Source organism: Thalassophryne amazonica, chromosome 9, assembly GCF_902500255.1.
Source record: "Thalassophryne amazonica chromosome 9, fThaAma1.1, whole genome shotgun sequence".
In the NCBI taxonomy this organism is placed as follows: Eukaryota; Metazoa; Chordata; class Actinopteri; order Batrachoidiformes; family Batrachoididae; genus Thalassophryne; species Thalassophryne amazonica.
In genome coordinates, this window is record NC_047111.1 from 105409793 (window position 1) to 105422213 (window position 12421).

The 12421-nt window shown below is 43.5% G+C and overlaps 1 protein-coding gene across 3 annotated transcripts in view; it reads right to left on the bottom strand.

The window, feature by feature from the left end:
• The window catches only part of LOC117517749 (protein turtle homolog B-like), a 394390-nt gene that overhangs the window by 136209 nt on the left and 245760 nt on the right, over positions 1-12421 (bottom strand). For all 3 annotated transcript variants that reach the window (XM_034178899.1, XM_034178897.1, XM_034178898.1), the window contains exons 8-10: positions 3161-3303; positions 1396-1536; positions 1186-1302 (exon numbers count right to left, since the gene is read on the bottom strand). In XM_034178899.1, the coding sequence (XP_034034790.1) occupies positions 1186-1302; positions 1396-1536; positions 3161-3303 (401 nt within the window). The remainder of the gene's footprint in view (positions 1-1185; positions 1303-1395; positions 1537-3160; positions 3304-12421) is intronic.

The window sequence follows — 12421 nt, forward strand, 5'->3', positions numbered from 1 at the left end:
GCCATGGGCACTAACACATCCCCATACTATCACAGATGCTGGTTTTTGAACTTTGTGCTGGTAACAATCTGGATGGTCTTTTTCCTCTTTTGTCCGGAGGACACGACATCCATGATTTCCAAAAACAATCTGAAATGTGGACTCAGACCACAGCACACTTTTCCATTTTGCACGTCTGTCCATTTCAAATGAGCTCGGGTCTAGAGAAGACGGCAGCATTTCTGGATGTTGTTGATGGCTTTCACTTTGCATGGTAGAGTTTTAACTTGCACTTGTAGTTGTAGCGACGAACTGTGTCAACTGACAATGGTTTTCTGAACTGTTCGTGAGCCCACACGGTAAGATCCTTTACACAATGATGTCAGTTTTTAATGCAGTGCTGCCTGAGGGATCGAAGGTCACGGGCATTTAATGTTGGTTTTTGGCCTTGCTTCTTACATGTAGAAAGTTCTCCAAATTCTCTGAATCTTCTGATTATATTGTGAACTGTAGATGATGGAATCCCTAAATTCCTTGCAACTGAACATTGAGAAACATTGTTCTTAAACTATTTTTTTCATGCAGTTGTTCACAAAGTGGTGATGCTCACCCCATTTCTAATTGTGAACGGCTGAGCCTTTTGGGGATGCTCCTTTTATACCCAATCATGACACTCACCTATTTCCAATTAACCTGTTCACCTGTGGAATGTTCCAAACAGGTGTTCTTTGAGCATTCATCAACTTTCCTAGTCTTTTGTTGCCCAGTCCCAGCTTTTTGAAATGTGTTGCAGGCATCCATTTCAAAATGAGCAAATATTTGCACAAAAACAAAAAAGCCTATCAGTTTAAACATTAAATATCGTGTCTTTGTGTTGTATTCAATTGAATACAGGGTGAAGAGGATTTGCAAATCCTGTTTTTATTTACATTTTACACAACCCAACTTCATTGGAATTGGGGTTGCAGAAAAGCGAGGCCAAAAGGAGGTTTATGGATGTGTTGAGAGGACATGCAGGTGGCTGGGTTGGCAGAAAAAGAGCAGAGGACAGGGTAAGTTGGAGACACATTTATCTACAGTAATGGCAGCAGCTACCAGAAAGAGATTCTTTGCACAGACAATGCAGCAGTCAACAGTTCTGCAGCTCAGCATCTTCATACCTGTAAACAAAACTTGCACAGACAGCATTGTGGCTGGGTATCTCACCTTCCTCCATGTGATGTTGGGAAAGGGGTCTCCCTCTGCTTCACAGGGGATGACCAGTTCTCTCCCAGCCTCCTGCCTGTACTCCCCTCCAGGAACCACCGAAAATTTGGGAGGATCCTGCAAAGACCAGGGTCAGTAAAGCCTGGTGATTCATCCAACATGTTTCATTCAGAACATTTGGATGTGTACAGACTATTTTTCAGGGTGTACCTTTAGCACCAGGGGAGCAGGAGGAGACCAACCCATGGAACCCAGGGCGTTGTAAGGCATGCAGGTATAGGTGCCGAGAGAGTCCTCTGTCACCTCTGCCACTCGAATACTTCCATCATCCATCTGGCTCCAACCAGGGTACTGTAAAAGTTAATATAATGCAATGCTAAAATACCCTTGGCCATAGGAGCCTTGTTTTCTTTATAATTTGCAGTTGTCTCATTAATTATTAAGATCCTGTTGTCTTACATACAATTTGTACATGTTCAACGAAGCCCCTCTATTAATCACTCAAAGACAAAATTTACATCTTAACAGCATCTGCAGAATGCTTTGTGTGTGTGTGTGTGTGTGTGTGTGTGTGTGTGTGTGTGTGTGTGTGTGTGTGTGTGTGTGTGTGTGTGTGTGTGTGTGTGTGTGTGTATACATAAGCTTTTGACAGAAGCAGAAGTTATACAAATCAAGGAATATTTGTAGATCACCCTCTGTGCATTTTCTGGTATTAATGAGACAAATTAAACTCCATAGGAAGTTAGCGGACATTAGCGTACGAGCTAACGCCGCAAAATGTGTTATCAGCTTCCAAAAAGAGCATTTTCAATTTTAGAAGTGTTTATTTCTCACTATCTTTTACATAATATATGACAAAGACAAAACATTTACACACAAATGCAACAGACTTTTGCAGCTAGGTACCGGCCTGTGACGTCACCATCCTAACATCGCTAAATAAGTTAAGAGGTGTTATTAGGTTCCAAAAATGGCGTTTTTGATTTTAGAAGTGTTTACTTCTCGCTAGCTGTTACATAATATATGACAAAGAGGATATATTTACACACAAACAAAACAGAGTTTTACAGCTACACGTCACCATGTTAAAGTCCGCAAAAAAAGTTCAGAGGTATTATTAGGTTCTAAAAGCGGTGTTTTAACAGCATCTCCAGAAGGCTTTACATGTGTGTGTACATGAGCTTTTGACAAAAGCAGAAGTTATGCAAATCAAGGAATAGTATTTGTAGATCACCCTCTGTGCATTTGCTGGTATTAATGAGACAAATGTAACCCCATAGGAAGTTAGCTTTGAGTTAGCATACATTAGCATGCGCGCTAATGCTGCAAAATGTGTTATGAGGTTACAAACCAGTGTTTTCGGTTTTAGAAGTGTTTATTTCTCGCTACCTTTTAAATAATATATGAGAGACATGCATATAAACACAAAGCAAAACAATTTTGAAGAGACCAGCCACTGATGTCACTGATTGGCTGTGATTCTCTACTACTACTCTGATTCAAACAGAATGTGACTTTTTACCCTCTTAAAATATGTCAAGGTTAGTCATCTTTGAACTTGTCCAAGGTCTGTGTCCCAAGAATGTTCCCTGTGAATTTGAGGACTGTGGCACTAATAGAGCTGGACTTATGCTGAGCACAGACGGACGGACAGACAGACAGACGGGCACCAGGTCTTTCGCAATACCCGATGGTCATATGTTGGCCTCTGGTAAAAATGACTGACCACAGGGAAGGGAGCATACTGCCAAATTTAGATTTTACAGTCATTAACTACTAATCCCCATGAAACCCTGAGGTTAAGTCACCCAACAAATAAATAAATAGATAATTAATATATCCTGCATGTCTCCACTCTCTTAATACAAGACCGCCTCAAAAATGGACTGCAAGATGAAATGCCAAGAAGCTTAACCTGAAGAAAAGACATTAAAAAAAGGCACGAGGGGTTAGCTGAAGCACCAAACCAACTCACCTTATCTATCCGAAGAGGGAGTCCATCTTTCTTCCACTTAACTAGAGTCACAGGGGGGTTGGCATCTACTGGACAGCGGATGAAACCAGGCAGACTAATGGCCACATAAATGACAGATGGCATGTTTACCACACGGGCAGGATCTAGAGGACAAGTAGACAGAAAGCCAAGTTGAAAGCTCCTTTTATCATGCAAACCTTGTGCTTAGTATGTAATAATGGTTCAGACACAGCTTTGAAGTTATAGTTTATGGGAAGTAAAATAAAATAAAATTAAAAAAAATAGTAAATGCATTTATTCAGGGATCACCCAGTTTCAGATGAGTTTGTGTTAAACTGACTGTGGCTATGGTTCAAATCACACAATAATCACAAGAACTTAAGAATTCTTTGGGTGTTCCCTCCAATATTCATGTGGAGCCATGAGCTGCAATACCAGTATCAACCATAGAGGTGAATTATTGAGGCAGTAAAACACTAGCAGCAGCAAAAAGAGGAACATACCGGGGTGGAACAACAACAAAACAAAAACAGGAGAACAATTTGAAGCAGAGTGGTGTACTTTTACCCAAAATCATGTGACCATGTGGCTCTACAGTCAGTCTTGTCAGAAGTAGTGCCATGACACCAAGAAGAGAAAGCATTGTACAATTCCAAAAAACAAAAACAAACAAAAAAACAAAAAGGATTTGGCACTCTGTTCCATATCAACTATATTATAATCCTTCAAGCATTCAGAAGAAATGCAGGAAAATATTTGAAGAAATTTGGCTGAGACACACATACTGGCTTGTCTCATATTTTTGATTTTGGTTTTCCCCCTTTATATTACTATGATTTTCTCAATTTTACCCTAGCGTTGCTTTATTTTCTTGCATGCTTTTACTTTGAAGTCTCCTTCATGCTTACTCCCTGTGGCTTTAGCTTCAGTTCACTGGTTTCCAGGTCAACATGCCTCTCCACTTCATTGTTCACCACCTTGTCGCCAGATTGTCTAGTTCCATGCCTGCTGTTTTGCATTTTTCTTTTTCTTTGCCTCTGCTTTAAATCATCATCTGCTTCTTCTTGGACAATGATGTGGTTCAGGTCTTCCAGTGTCTCAAAGCCAGCTGCACTTTTGTACAATAAACTAGCTTTTTACCTACCTCCATTGTTGTTCTCTGTGTAGGGGTCATCTATCAAGCCCTTACACATACTTTATGCGAATACAGTACCAATAACTCAATACTGTTAGTATTGCTAGCAGAGTGTATCCTACTCCACACAAAACCTATAGGGATATCAGTTTGTAGGTGATAGCAGCGCTTAAGACATTTTCAAGAAGGGCACACTCTCACAATAACAAATCAAGTCAAGTTTGGGAGCACACAGCAGTGCCGCTCATCACCTCATCCACCACGCCACTGAACCACCTTGGGTCCTGCCAGAGCCAGGTGAAACGCATGTCCCATACACAGTAGCTGACAAGCCCTCATAATGTAATCTCATCTGACTCTCATTAATAAACTGCTCATTTGACACAAAGACTTTTCAACCATATGCAAGGATCCTCTGAAGGGACCTACTACCAAAGTCATCTAGTCATTGCCTTAGGTTATGGATTATCATCCAAATCTTAGAACTACACAAAATACACAATTGCACAAACAAATAAACAACAAAAAATAATGATGTGTGTCTGGTCACTGATCCATGTAGTCTTGCAGTGCCAGAAGAAGGAAAAACTGGGATAAATTGTCTCCTTTTAAAATGCTGAATTACAAAGAAGGTGAAAACAGCATGACATCTAAATGAGGTCAAGGATGGAGGAGCATCTCAATGTAGGTTCTGGGTGATAAGGTGGAGAAATTGTGTGAGTGAGATGAGAATTTTATCAGTGGAACGAGAGAAGAGAGAGGATGAGCACGACCATGTGAAGGAAGACAACTGAGAGGGAAAGACTGAGACAGTGGATGACGTAAGGTAGAGAGGAGCTGATGTAGGAGAGAGCACCCTGAGGGGGAAAAAAAATGGTATGAAGCATGACAGGAAACAGGAAAGCTTGATAACATCATTTATCTCAAATGGATTACAGAGGAAGAGCATAAGTATGTGAGAAAGTGAAGGAGTGAATAGCTGAGTGTGTGACATTGTCAGAGAGAGGACCTGAACCATGGGAGATCAATTAACCGCAGTGTTGCCAGTACAACTTTGTACTACAACTGCCATCCTCCAAAGTCTTAACCGCCAACCTGGCAGCGCTCTGCCACAAAGAGCCCAGAGGAGTTCCACCAACAGCACCACAGACAAGAATATCAGCCAATTTTCTAAATATAGCTCTCAGACACCACTATCGCTCACGACATGCTGGGTCCCACTGCAAGATGCTTAAGGTAGTTATTCACTAGTTCAGGGGATGAAGGCAGCAAGGGACGGCAAGGAAAAAAATGACAGCATATAAGGGGAAAAGGGAATTAAACAAATGGAGAGAAGAAAATGTTAAGAACTGGATAAAGATGATGAAGAAACAATGGGAATCTATGTGAATAAGGGGAATGAACGGGACAGAGGGAGACTGTGCCCTCTGCTGTCTGATGGGGAAATGCTTGGTTGTGCAGCAATGATGTAATCTTTTCTCTCTCAGGTCTCCCCTCCCTCACTCATTCTCACGACTGGTATTGCCTGCCTCTGGTCGTCACACATGCATCACAAATTTAAGTACAGCCATCAAAAGAGGCAAAGCAGCGAGAGAAAGCAAAATGACTGTTGCCTTGACTACTGTCAGGGGCCAGTCACCAGGAGAAAAGGCAAGGAAAAAAAAAGCTCACCCTGTTTCTGTCTGCCTGTTGCCAAGAACAGATGCTTTTTCAAAGTGACAAAATCACATAGCTTCACATCTCTGGAGCTGAGAGTGACTGATGGACTGAGAAAGTGTTTGCAGGGATGAAAAATTAAAGAGACGGCAACCAACTAGAGGGAGAGACAGCAGAGGTCTGCTGGTACACTTGTGACTATACACACGCACACACACACACAATCAGGAGGGCAAAAACATGCACTGCAAACTCACACAATCAAAAGATGGCAGAAGGATTAAGTGATATAAAAGTCAGACTTACCGTATGCCAATAAATAGACACACATGCTACCCAAAGTATGTAAGACATTTGATGATGCAATAACAATGTTACTTAGTTACTTACTTACAATTAATATATAAAAGAATAATTCTTTTATATTCATATACAAGGTCAATATTGACCCTAACCTGTGTCACCAAAGCCAACCTTGAACTTGTGCAAGGTATAATTGGCAGTACCACATTTCAACATGATCCATGAAGAAAGCATGGAGTTCTTGCTTACATTAAGCATTAGCCACGCTACCCCATCCATCCATCCATCCATCCATCCATCCATCCATCCATCCATCCATCCATCCATCCATCCATCCATCCATCCATCCATCCATCTTCTTCTGCTTTATCCGGAGTCGGGTCACGGGGGCAGCAGCTCAAGCAAAGCCGCCCAGACCTCCCGATCCACACACCTCCCCCAGCTCCTCTGGGGGAACCCCAAGGTGTTCCCAAGCCAGCCGAGAGATGTAGTTCCTCCAGTGTGTCCTGGGTCTTCCCTGGGGCCTCCTCCCAATGGGATGTGCCCGGAACACCTCTCCAGCGAGGCGTCCAGGGGGCATCCAGAAAAGATGCCCGAGCCACCTCAACTGACTCCTTTCAACGTGGAGGAGCAGCAGCTCGACTCCAAGCTCCTCCCGAGTGACCAAGCTCCTCACCCTATCTCTAAGGGCGCGCCCAGCCACCCTGCGGAGGAAACTCATCTCGGCCGCTTGTACTCGCAATCTTGTTCTTTCGGTCATGAGCCAAATCTCATGACCATAGGTGAGGATCGGAACGCAGATCGATCGGTAAATCGAGAGCCCTGCCCCCCCACTCAGCTCTCTCTTCATGACGACGGTCCGACACAGCGACCGCATCACTACAGATGCTGCACCGATCCGTCTATCGATCTCACGCTCCATCCGTCCCTCACTCGCGAACAAGACCCCGAGATACTTAAACTCCTCCACTTGAGGCAAGGACACTCCACCAACCTGATGAGGGTGTTGTGTGGGCCGCTGAAGAGGAGGTACTGCTGGCCCACCACCACAAGATGGCGCCCAGCTTGAAGTGCGGGCTTCAAGCACGAGAGGGCGTCGGCTTTGCTGGAGGTGACAGCTGTCATCAATCAACACAAGCTGTCACCCATCACCACCACTACAAAGACCGGACTGCAACTCCACCTCCTCGCCAAGAAATCAACTACCATTCAGATAAATTCTCTGCTGACTAACACTGTGTGTGTAATAACTTGAATTTCTATTGCAGCCGTTTTCCTGGAGTGTTGCCTTATCTGGAGGATTGGCGTTTGGTGTGACAGCGACGGCTTCGCCTCACACCCCAACTCAGATAAGTGGTTGACCAGGAGCTGCACGAGTGTGTGTGATTGGAGGTGGAGGTTTTCCCTCCTTTACTTAATACAGACTGTGGGATTACTGAGTGTGCGAACTCACACTCATCTGGACTGTCTCTGTTCTCTGCCAGCAGTACCGGGTCTGACTCTACAGTACAGTCATCTCTTGCGCGTCTCCAGTTGGTGCAGAATGCTGCTGCTCGTCTTTTGACAAACACTTCTAGACGTGAGCATATTGCGCCCATCCTATACTCACTCCACTGGCTTCCAGTTCGTTTTAGAATTGATTTTAAAATTTTAATGTTTGTTTTTAAAGCTATTTATGGCCTTGCACCTCCCTACTTGTCTGAAATTTTAACTTTGCGCACCTACAGTAGGACGTTAAGGGCGTCTGGCCAGCTTTACTTAGATGTTCCAAGGTTAAGATATAAACGCTGGGGTGATCATGCTTTCACGGTAGCTGGCCCCAGACTGTGGAATGAGCTACCTCTTGAGTTACGTACTATTCCTGACCTAGCACTTTTTAAATCTAAGTTAAAGACTTATTTATTTAAACTGGCTTTTAACACTTAGTGGGGAGGTGACATGTTCTGTTATTTTTATGTTCTTTTTTATGTGTTGTTTTAAAATTTTATTTTATATGTGTTTTATTTTGTAAATTTGTGTTTTTAATGTTAAGCACTTTGGACACCAGTCGGTGCTGTAAAGCGCTTTATAAATAAATGTTGATTGTTGATTGATTGACTGCTGAAGACAGCGGCCACCTGGGGCGCAGGGCTTGGTGGCTCCGGTGTTCTTCAGCTCCGTTGGTGGTGGAAGCTGTGTGGGGATCCAGCTCTTCTCTCTCCAGGCGTCTTCTATCGTCGAGCCTGCCCACACGTCACCTGGTGTATGATTGACAGTCCACCATACTGTTATTGTCTGTACGTTGTTGTGCGATTCACAACATTAAATTGTTACTTTTTGGCTTATCCATTGTCCGTTCATTAACGCCCCCTGTTGTGGGTCCGTGTCACGTCACTTTCACAACAGAGGGCAGAGCACCTTTTTCCGGTCAAGAACTATGGCTCACATGTGACGTCCTCCTGAGTTCTGGCTCTGATGGACAGGCGACATCACATTTCCATGGCAGCACAGACAGCTGCATTTAGCAGAAGGATTTTCCTGGTTTAAAGACACACATCCAATGGGGGAAGCAGGATTTGAAAGGAGTTTGCCTCATGGTCTGAAAGCATTACATCATATATCCTCACTGTCCGTGCATCGTCCTCAGCTTTAACATCAAACAACTCCGTCACACGTTATCAAAGAGAGAGAGAGTCAGAGAGAGAGATAGAGAGAAAGAGAGAGAGAGAGAGAGAGAGAGAGAGAGAGAGAGAGAGAGAGAGAGAGAGAGGAGAGAGAGGAGAGAGAGAGAGAGAGAGAGAGAGAGAGAGAGTGTTCCAGATAAAAGGTTAAAAAACACACAGCGCTCATGGGCGGGGCCAGGGGGCACTGGAGCTCCCCTTGGATTTGTCATAGCACCCCCATAGCACCCCCAAGAAAATAATTCCTCATTTATTATTTTAATTTAATTTCATCCCATGTTTTTAAGGCCTTGTCTACACTGAAACTGAACTTCTGCTATATAATCTTTTTCTTCGTCATTTTCAAAAAGTGTTCCATTCAAGAAATATCTCCGTTCTCACAGATCCAGTGAAACCACTTGAAAATGTTGTAGTACATATGCCAGGCCTGTATGTAGCGCTGTAACGCTTCTACAAAAAATGGATTAGACGACGTTGAGCTACTCAATTTAGCAATGAAATCTACAACTTTAGAAACCAGCTCACAGATTAAATAAAGTCTTTTAATCTGACCTGTTGCCAGAATTCATCATCACAGATGAAAACTGTTCCCCACATGACAACCTTGTTTTGGAAGATGACGTCTGGAAATGCATTAGTTCTTTATGATGGAAGGATGCCGACCACTTTGTCCCACCAACAAGAAGAAAAAAATAATAATATGCTAAATTAGACTGTTAAATTACACTGTTAACTGTTGTGAAAGTGTAGGAACACGGACCCACAACAGGGGGCGCAAATGAACGGACAATGGAGGTAGCCAAATAACAACACTTTACTGTTGTGACAAAAAGCACAACAAACACAACAGATTACAACAATAGACAAGAAGTCAATTCACACAATGTGTCACGTGGGCAGGCTCGAAGATAAGAGACGTCTGTCCAAAGCAGAACCGGAACCACACGATTTCCTCCGCCACCGAACCCCGGGAATACTGGAGCCGCCAAGTCCCGAACTCCCAGGTGGCCACTGCCTCCGCGTGTCGGATCTGGTACTGCTGGCGAGGAACAAAAACAGTTAAAGGTGGGTGCGTGTGCACCCAGCAACCCGTATGGCGGGAAAACCACCTCCTCCTCTCGTCGGAAGAATGTCTGCTATTTCACGCACAAAAGTAACAAAGTGTTAATGTTGACAAAAGACAACACAGTCGGCTGAGAACAGTACCTTCAAGGTAGAGCGATATCTCGGCAAAGAGGTGGAGATGTCGTCCTGCTGATATACCACTGCTGATCAGATGATTGGTGACAGCTGTCATAGGCGATAAGTGACAGCTGTCACCCCGGCTGCTCCTGTGAGGCGGCAGCGCCCTCTGGTGCCTGGAGCCCGCACTCCAGACAGGGCGCCCTCTGGTGGTGATGGGCCAGCAGTACCTCCTCTTCAGCGGCCCACACAACAGTTAACAACATGTTACAATTCAGTTTTCCACAGTAAGACACTTCTGGTGTTTTCAGATTTATGTAATTAGATAAATTACAATTAGGCCTCATTGTGGTGGAGGGTGGACTTTTTTCTGGTTCCGGAACACAGCGGTGTTCTGCTGTATCTGTTAGCTGTTTGAACTGAGCTGTTTGAGTTCTTTGAATTAACAGTCTTTTTCAAGACTTTTTTTACTTTTTTTTACTTTTTCACCGTGCTCCAACGCCTAAAGAAGACCTCTAACGGTCGAAGCATCGCGACGGAGCTCTTTTATCAGCTAACCTTCATCAGCGTTGGCAAGCTAACTAGCTTGCTAACGCTTTCGTTTTTATTTTTATTTTATTTTTTAGCACTGTTGTCGTGCTGCTCCACAGCCTGCCTAGTGGATTTTTATTTTATTTTAGCACTGTTGTCGTGCGTTACCTGTGCTGCTCCACAGCCTGTCCAGTGGATTTTTATTTTATTTTTTAGCACTGTTGTCGTGCGTTACCTGTGCTGCTCCACAGCCTGTTCAGTGGATTTTTATTTTATTTTTTGGCGCTGTTGTCGTGCGTTGCCTGTGCTGCTCCACAGCCTGTCCAGTGGATTTTTATTTTATTTTTAGCACTGTTGTCGTGTGTTACCTGTGCTGCTCCACAGCCTGTTCAGTGGATTTTTATTTTATTTTTTAGCACTGTTGTCGTGCGTTACCTGTGCTGTTCCACAGCCTGTCCAGTGGATTTTTATTTTATTTTTTACCACTGTTGTCGTGTGTTACCTGTGCTGCTCCACAGCCTGTCCAGTGGATTTTTATTTTATTTTTTACCACTGTTGTCGTGTGTTACCTGTGCTGCTCCACAGCCTGTTCGGTGGATTTTTGTTTTGTTTTTTGGCACTGTTGTCGTGTGTTACCTGTGCTGCTCCACAGCCTGTCTAGTGGATTTTTATTTATTTTTTACCACTGTTGTCGTGTGTTACCTGTGCTGCTCCGCAGCCTGTCCAGTGGATTTTTATTTTATTATTATTATTTTTTTTTTTTATTTTTTTTTTTTAGCACTGTTGTCGTGCGTTACCTGTGCTGCTCCACAGCCTGTCCAGTGGATTTTTATTTTATTTTTTAGCACTGTTGTCGTGCGTTACCTGTGCTGCTCCACAGCCTGTCCAGTGGATTTTATTTTATTTTTTACCACTGTTGTCGTGCGTTACCTGTGCTGCTCCACAGCCTGTCCAGTGGATTTTGATTTTGATTTTATTTTTTGGGCGCTGTTGTCGTGCGTTACCTGTGCTGCTCCACAGCCTGTCCAGTGGATTTTTATTTAGCGCTGTTGTCGTGCGTTACCTGTGCTGCTCCACAGCCTGTCTAGTGGATTTTTATTTTGTTTTAGCACTGTTGTCGTGCGTTGCCTGTGCTGCTCCACAGCCTGTCCAGTGGATTTTTATTTTTATTTTATTTTATTTTTTAGCACTGTTGTTGTGCGTTACCTGTGCTGCTCCACAGCCTGTCCAGTGGATTTTTATTTTGTTTTAGCACTGTTGTTGTGCGTTACCTGTGCTGCTCCACAGCCTGTCTAGTGGATTTTTATTTTGTTTTAGTACTGTTGTCGTGCGTTACCTGTGCTGCTCCACAGCCTGTCTAGTGGATTTTTATTTTGTTTTAGCACTGTTGTCGTGCGTTACCTGTGCTGCTCCACAGCCTGTCTAGTGGATTTTTATTTTGTTTTAGCACTGTTGTTGTGCGTTACCTGTGCTGCTCCACAGCCTGTCTAGTGGATTTCTATTTTGTTTTAGCACTGTTGTCGTGCGTTACCTGTGCTGCTCCACAGCCTGTCTAGTGGATTTTTATTTTGTTTTAGCACTGTTGTCGTGCGTTGCCTGTGCTGCTCCACAGCCTGTCCAGTGGATTTTTATTTTTATTTTATTTTTTAGCACTGTTGTTGTGCGTTACCTGTGCTGCTCCACAGCCTGTCCAGTGGATTTTTATTTTATTTTATTTTTTAGCACTGTTGTTGTGCGTTACCTGTGCTGCTCCACAGCCTGTCTAGTGGATTTTTATTTTATTTTAGCACTGTT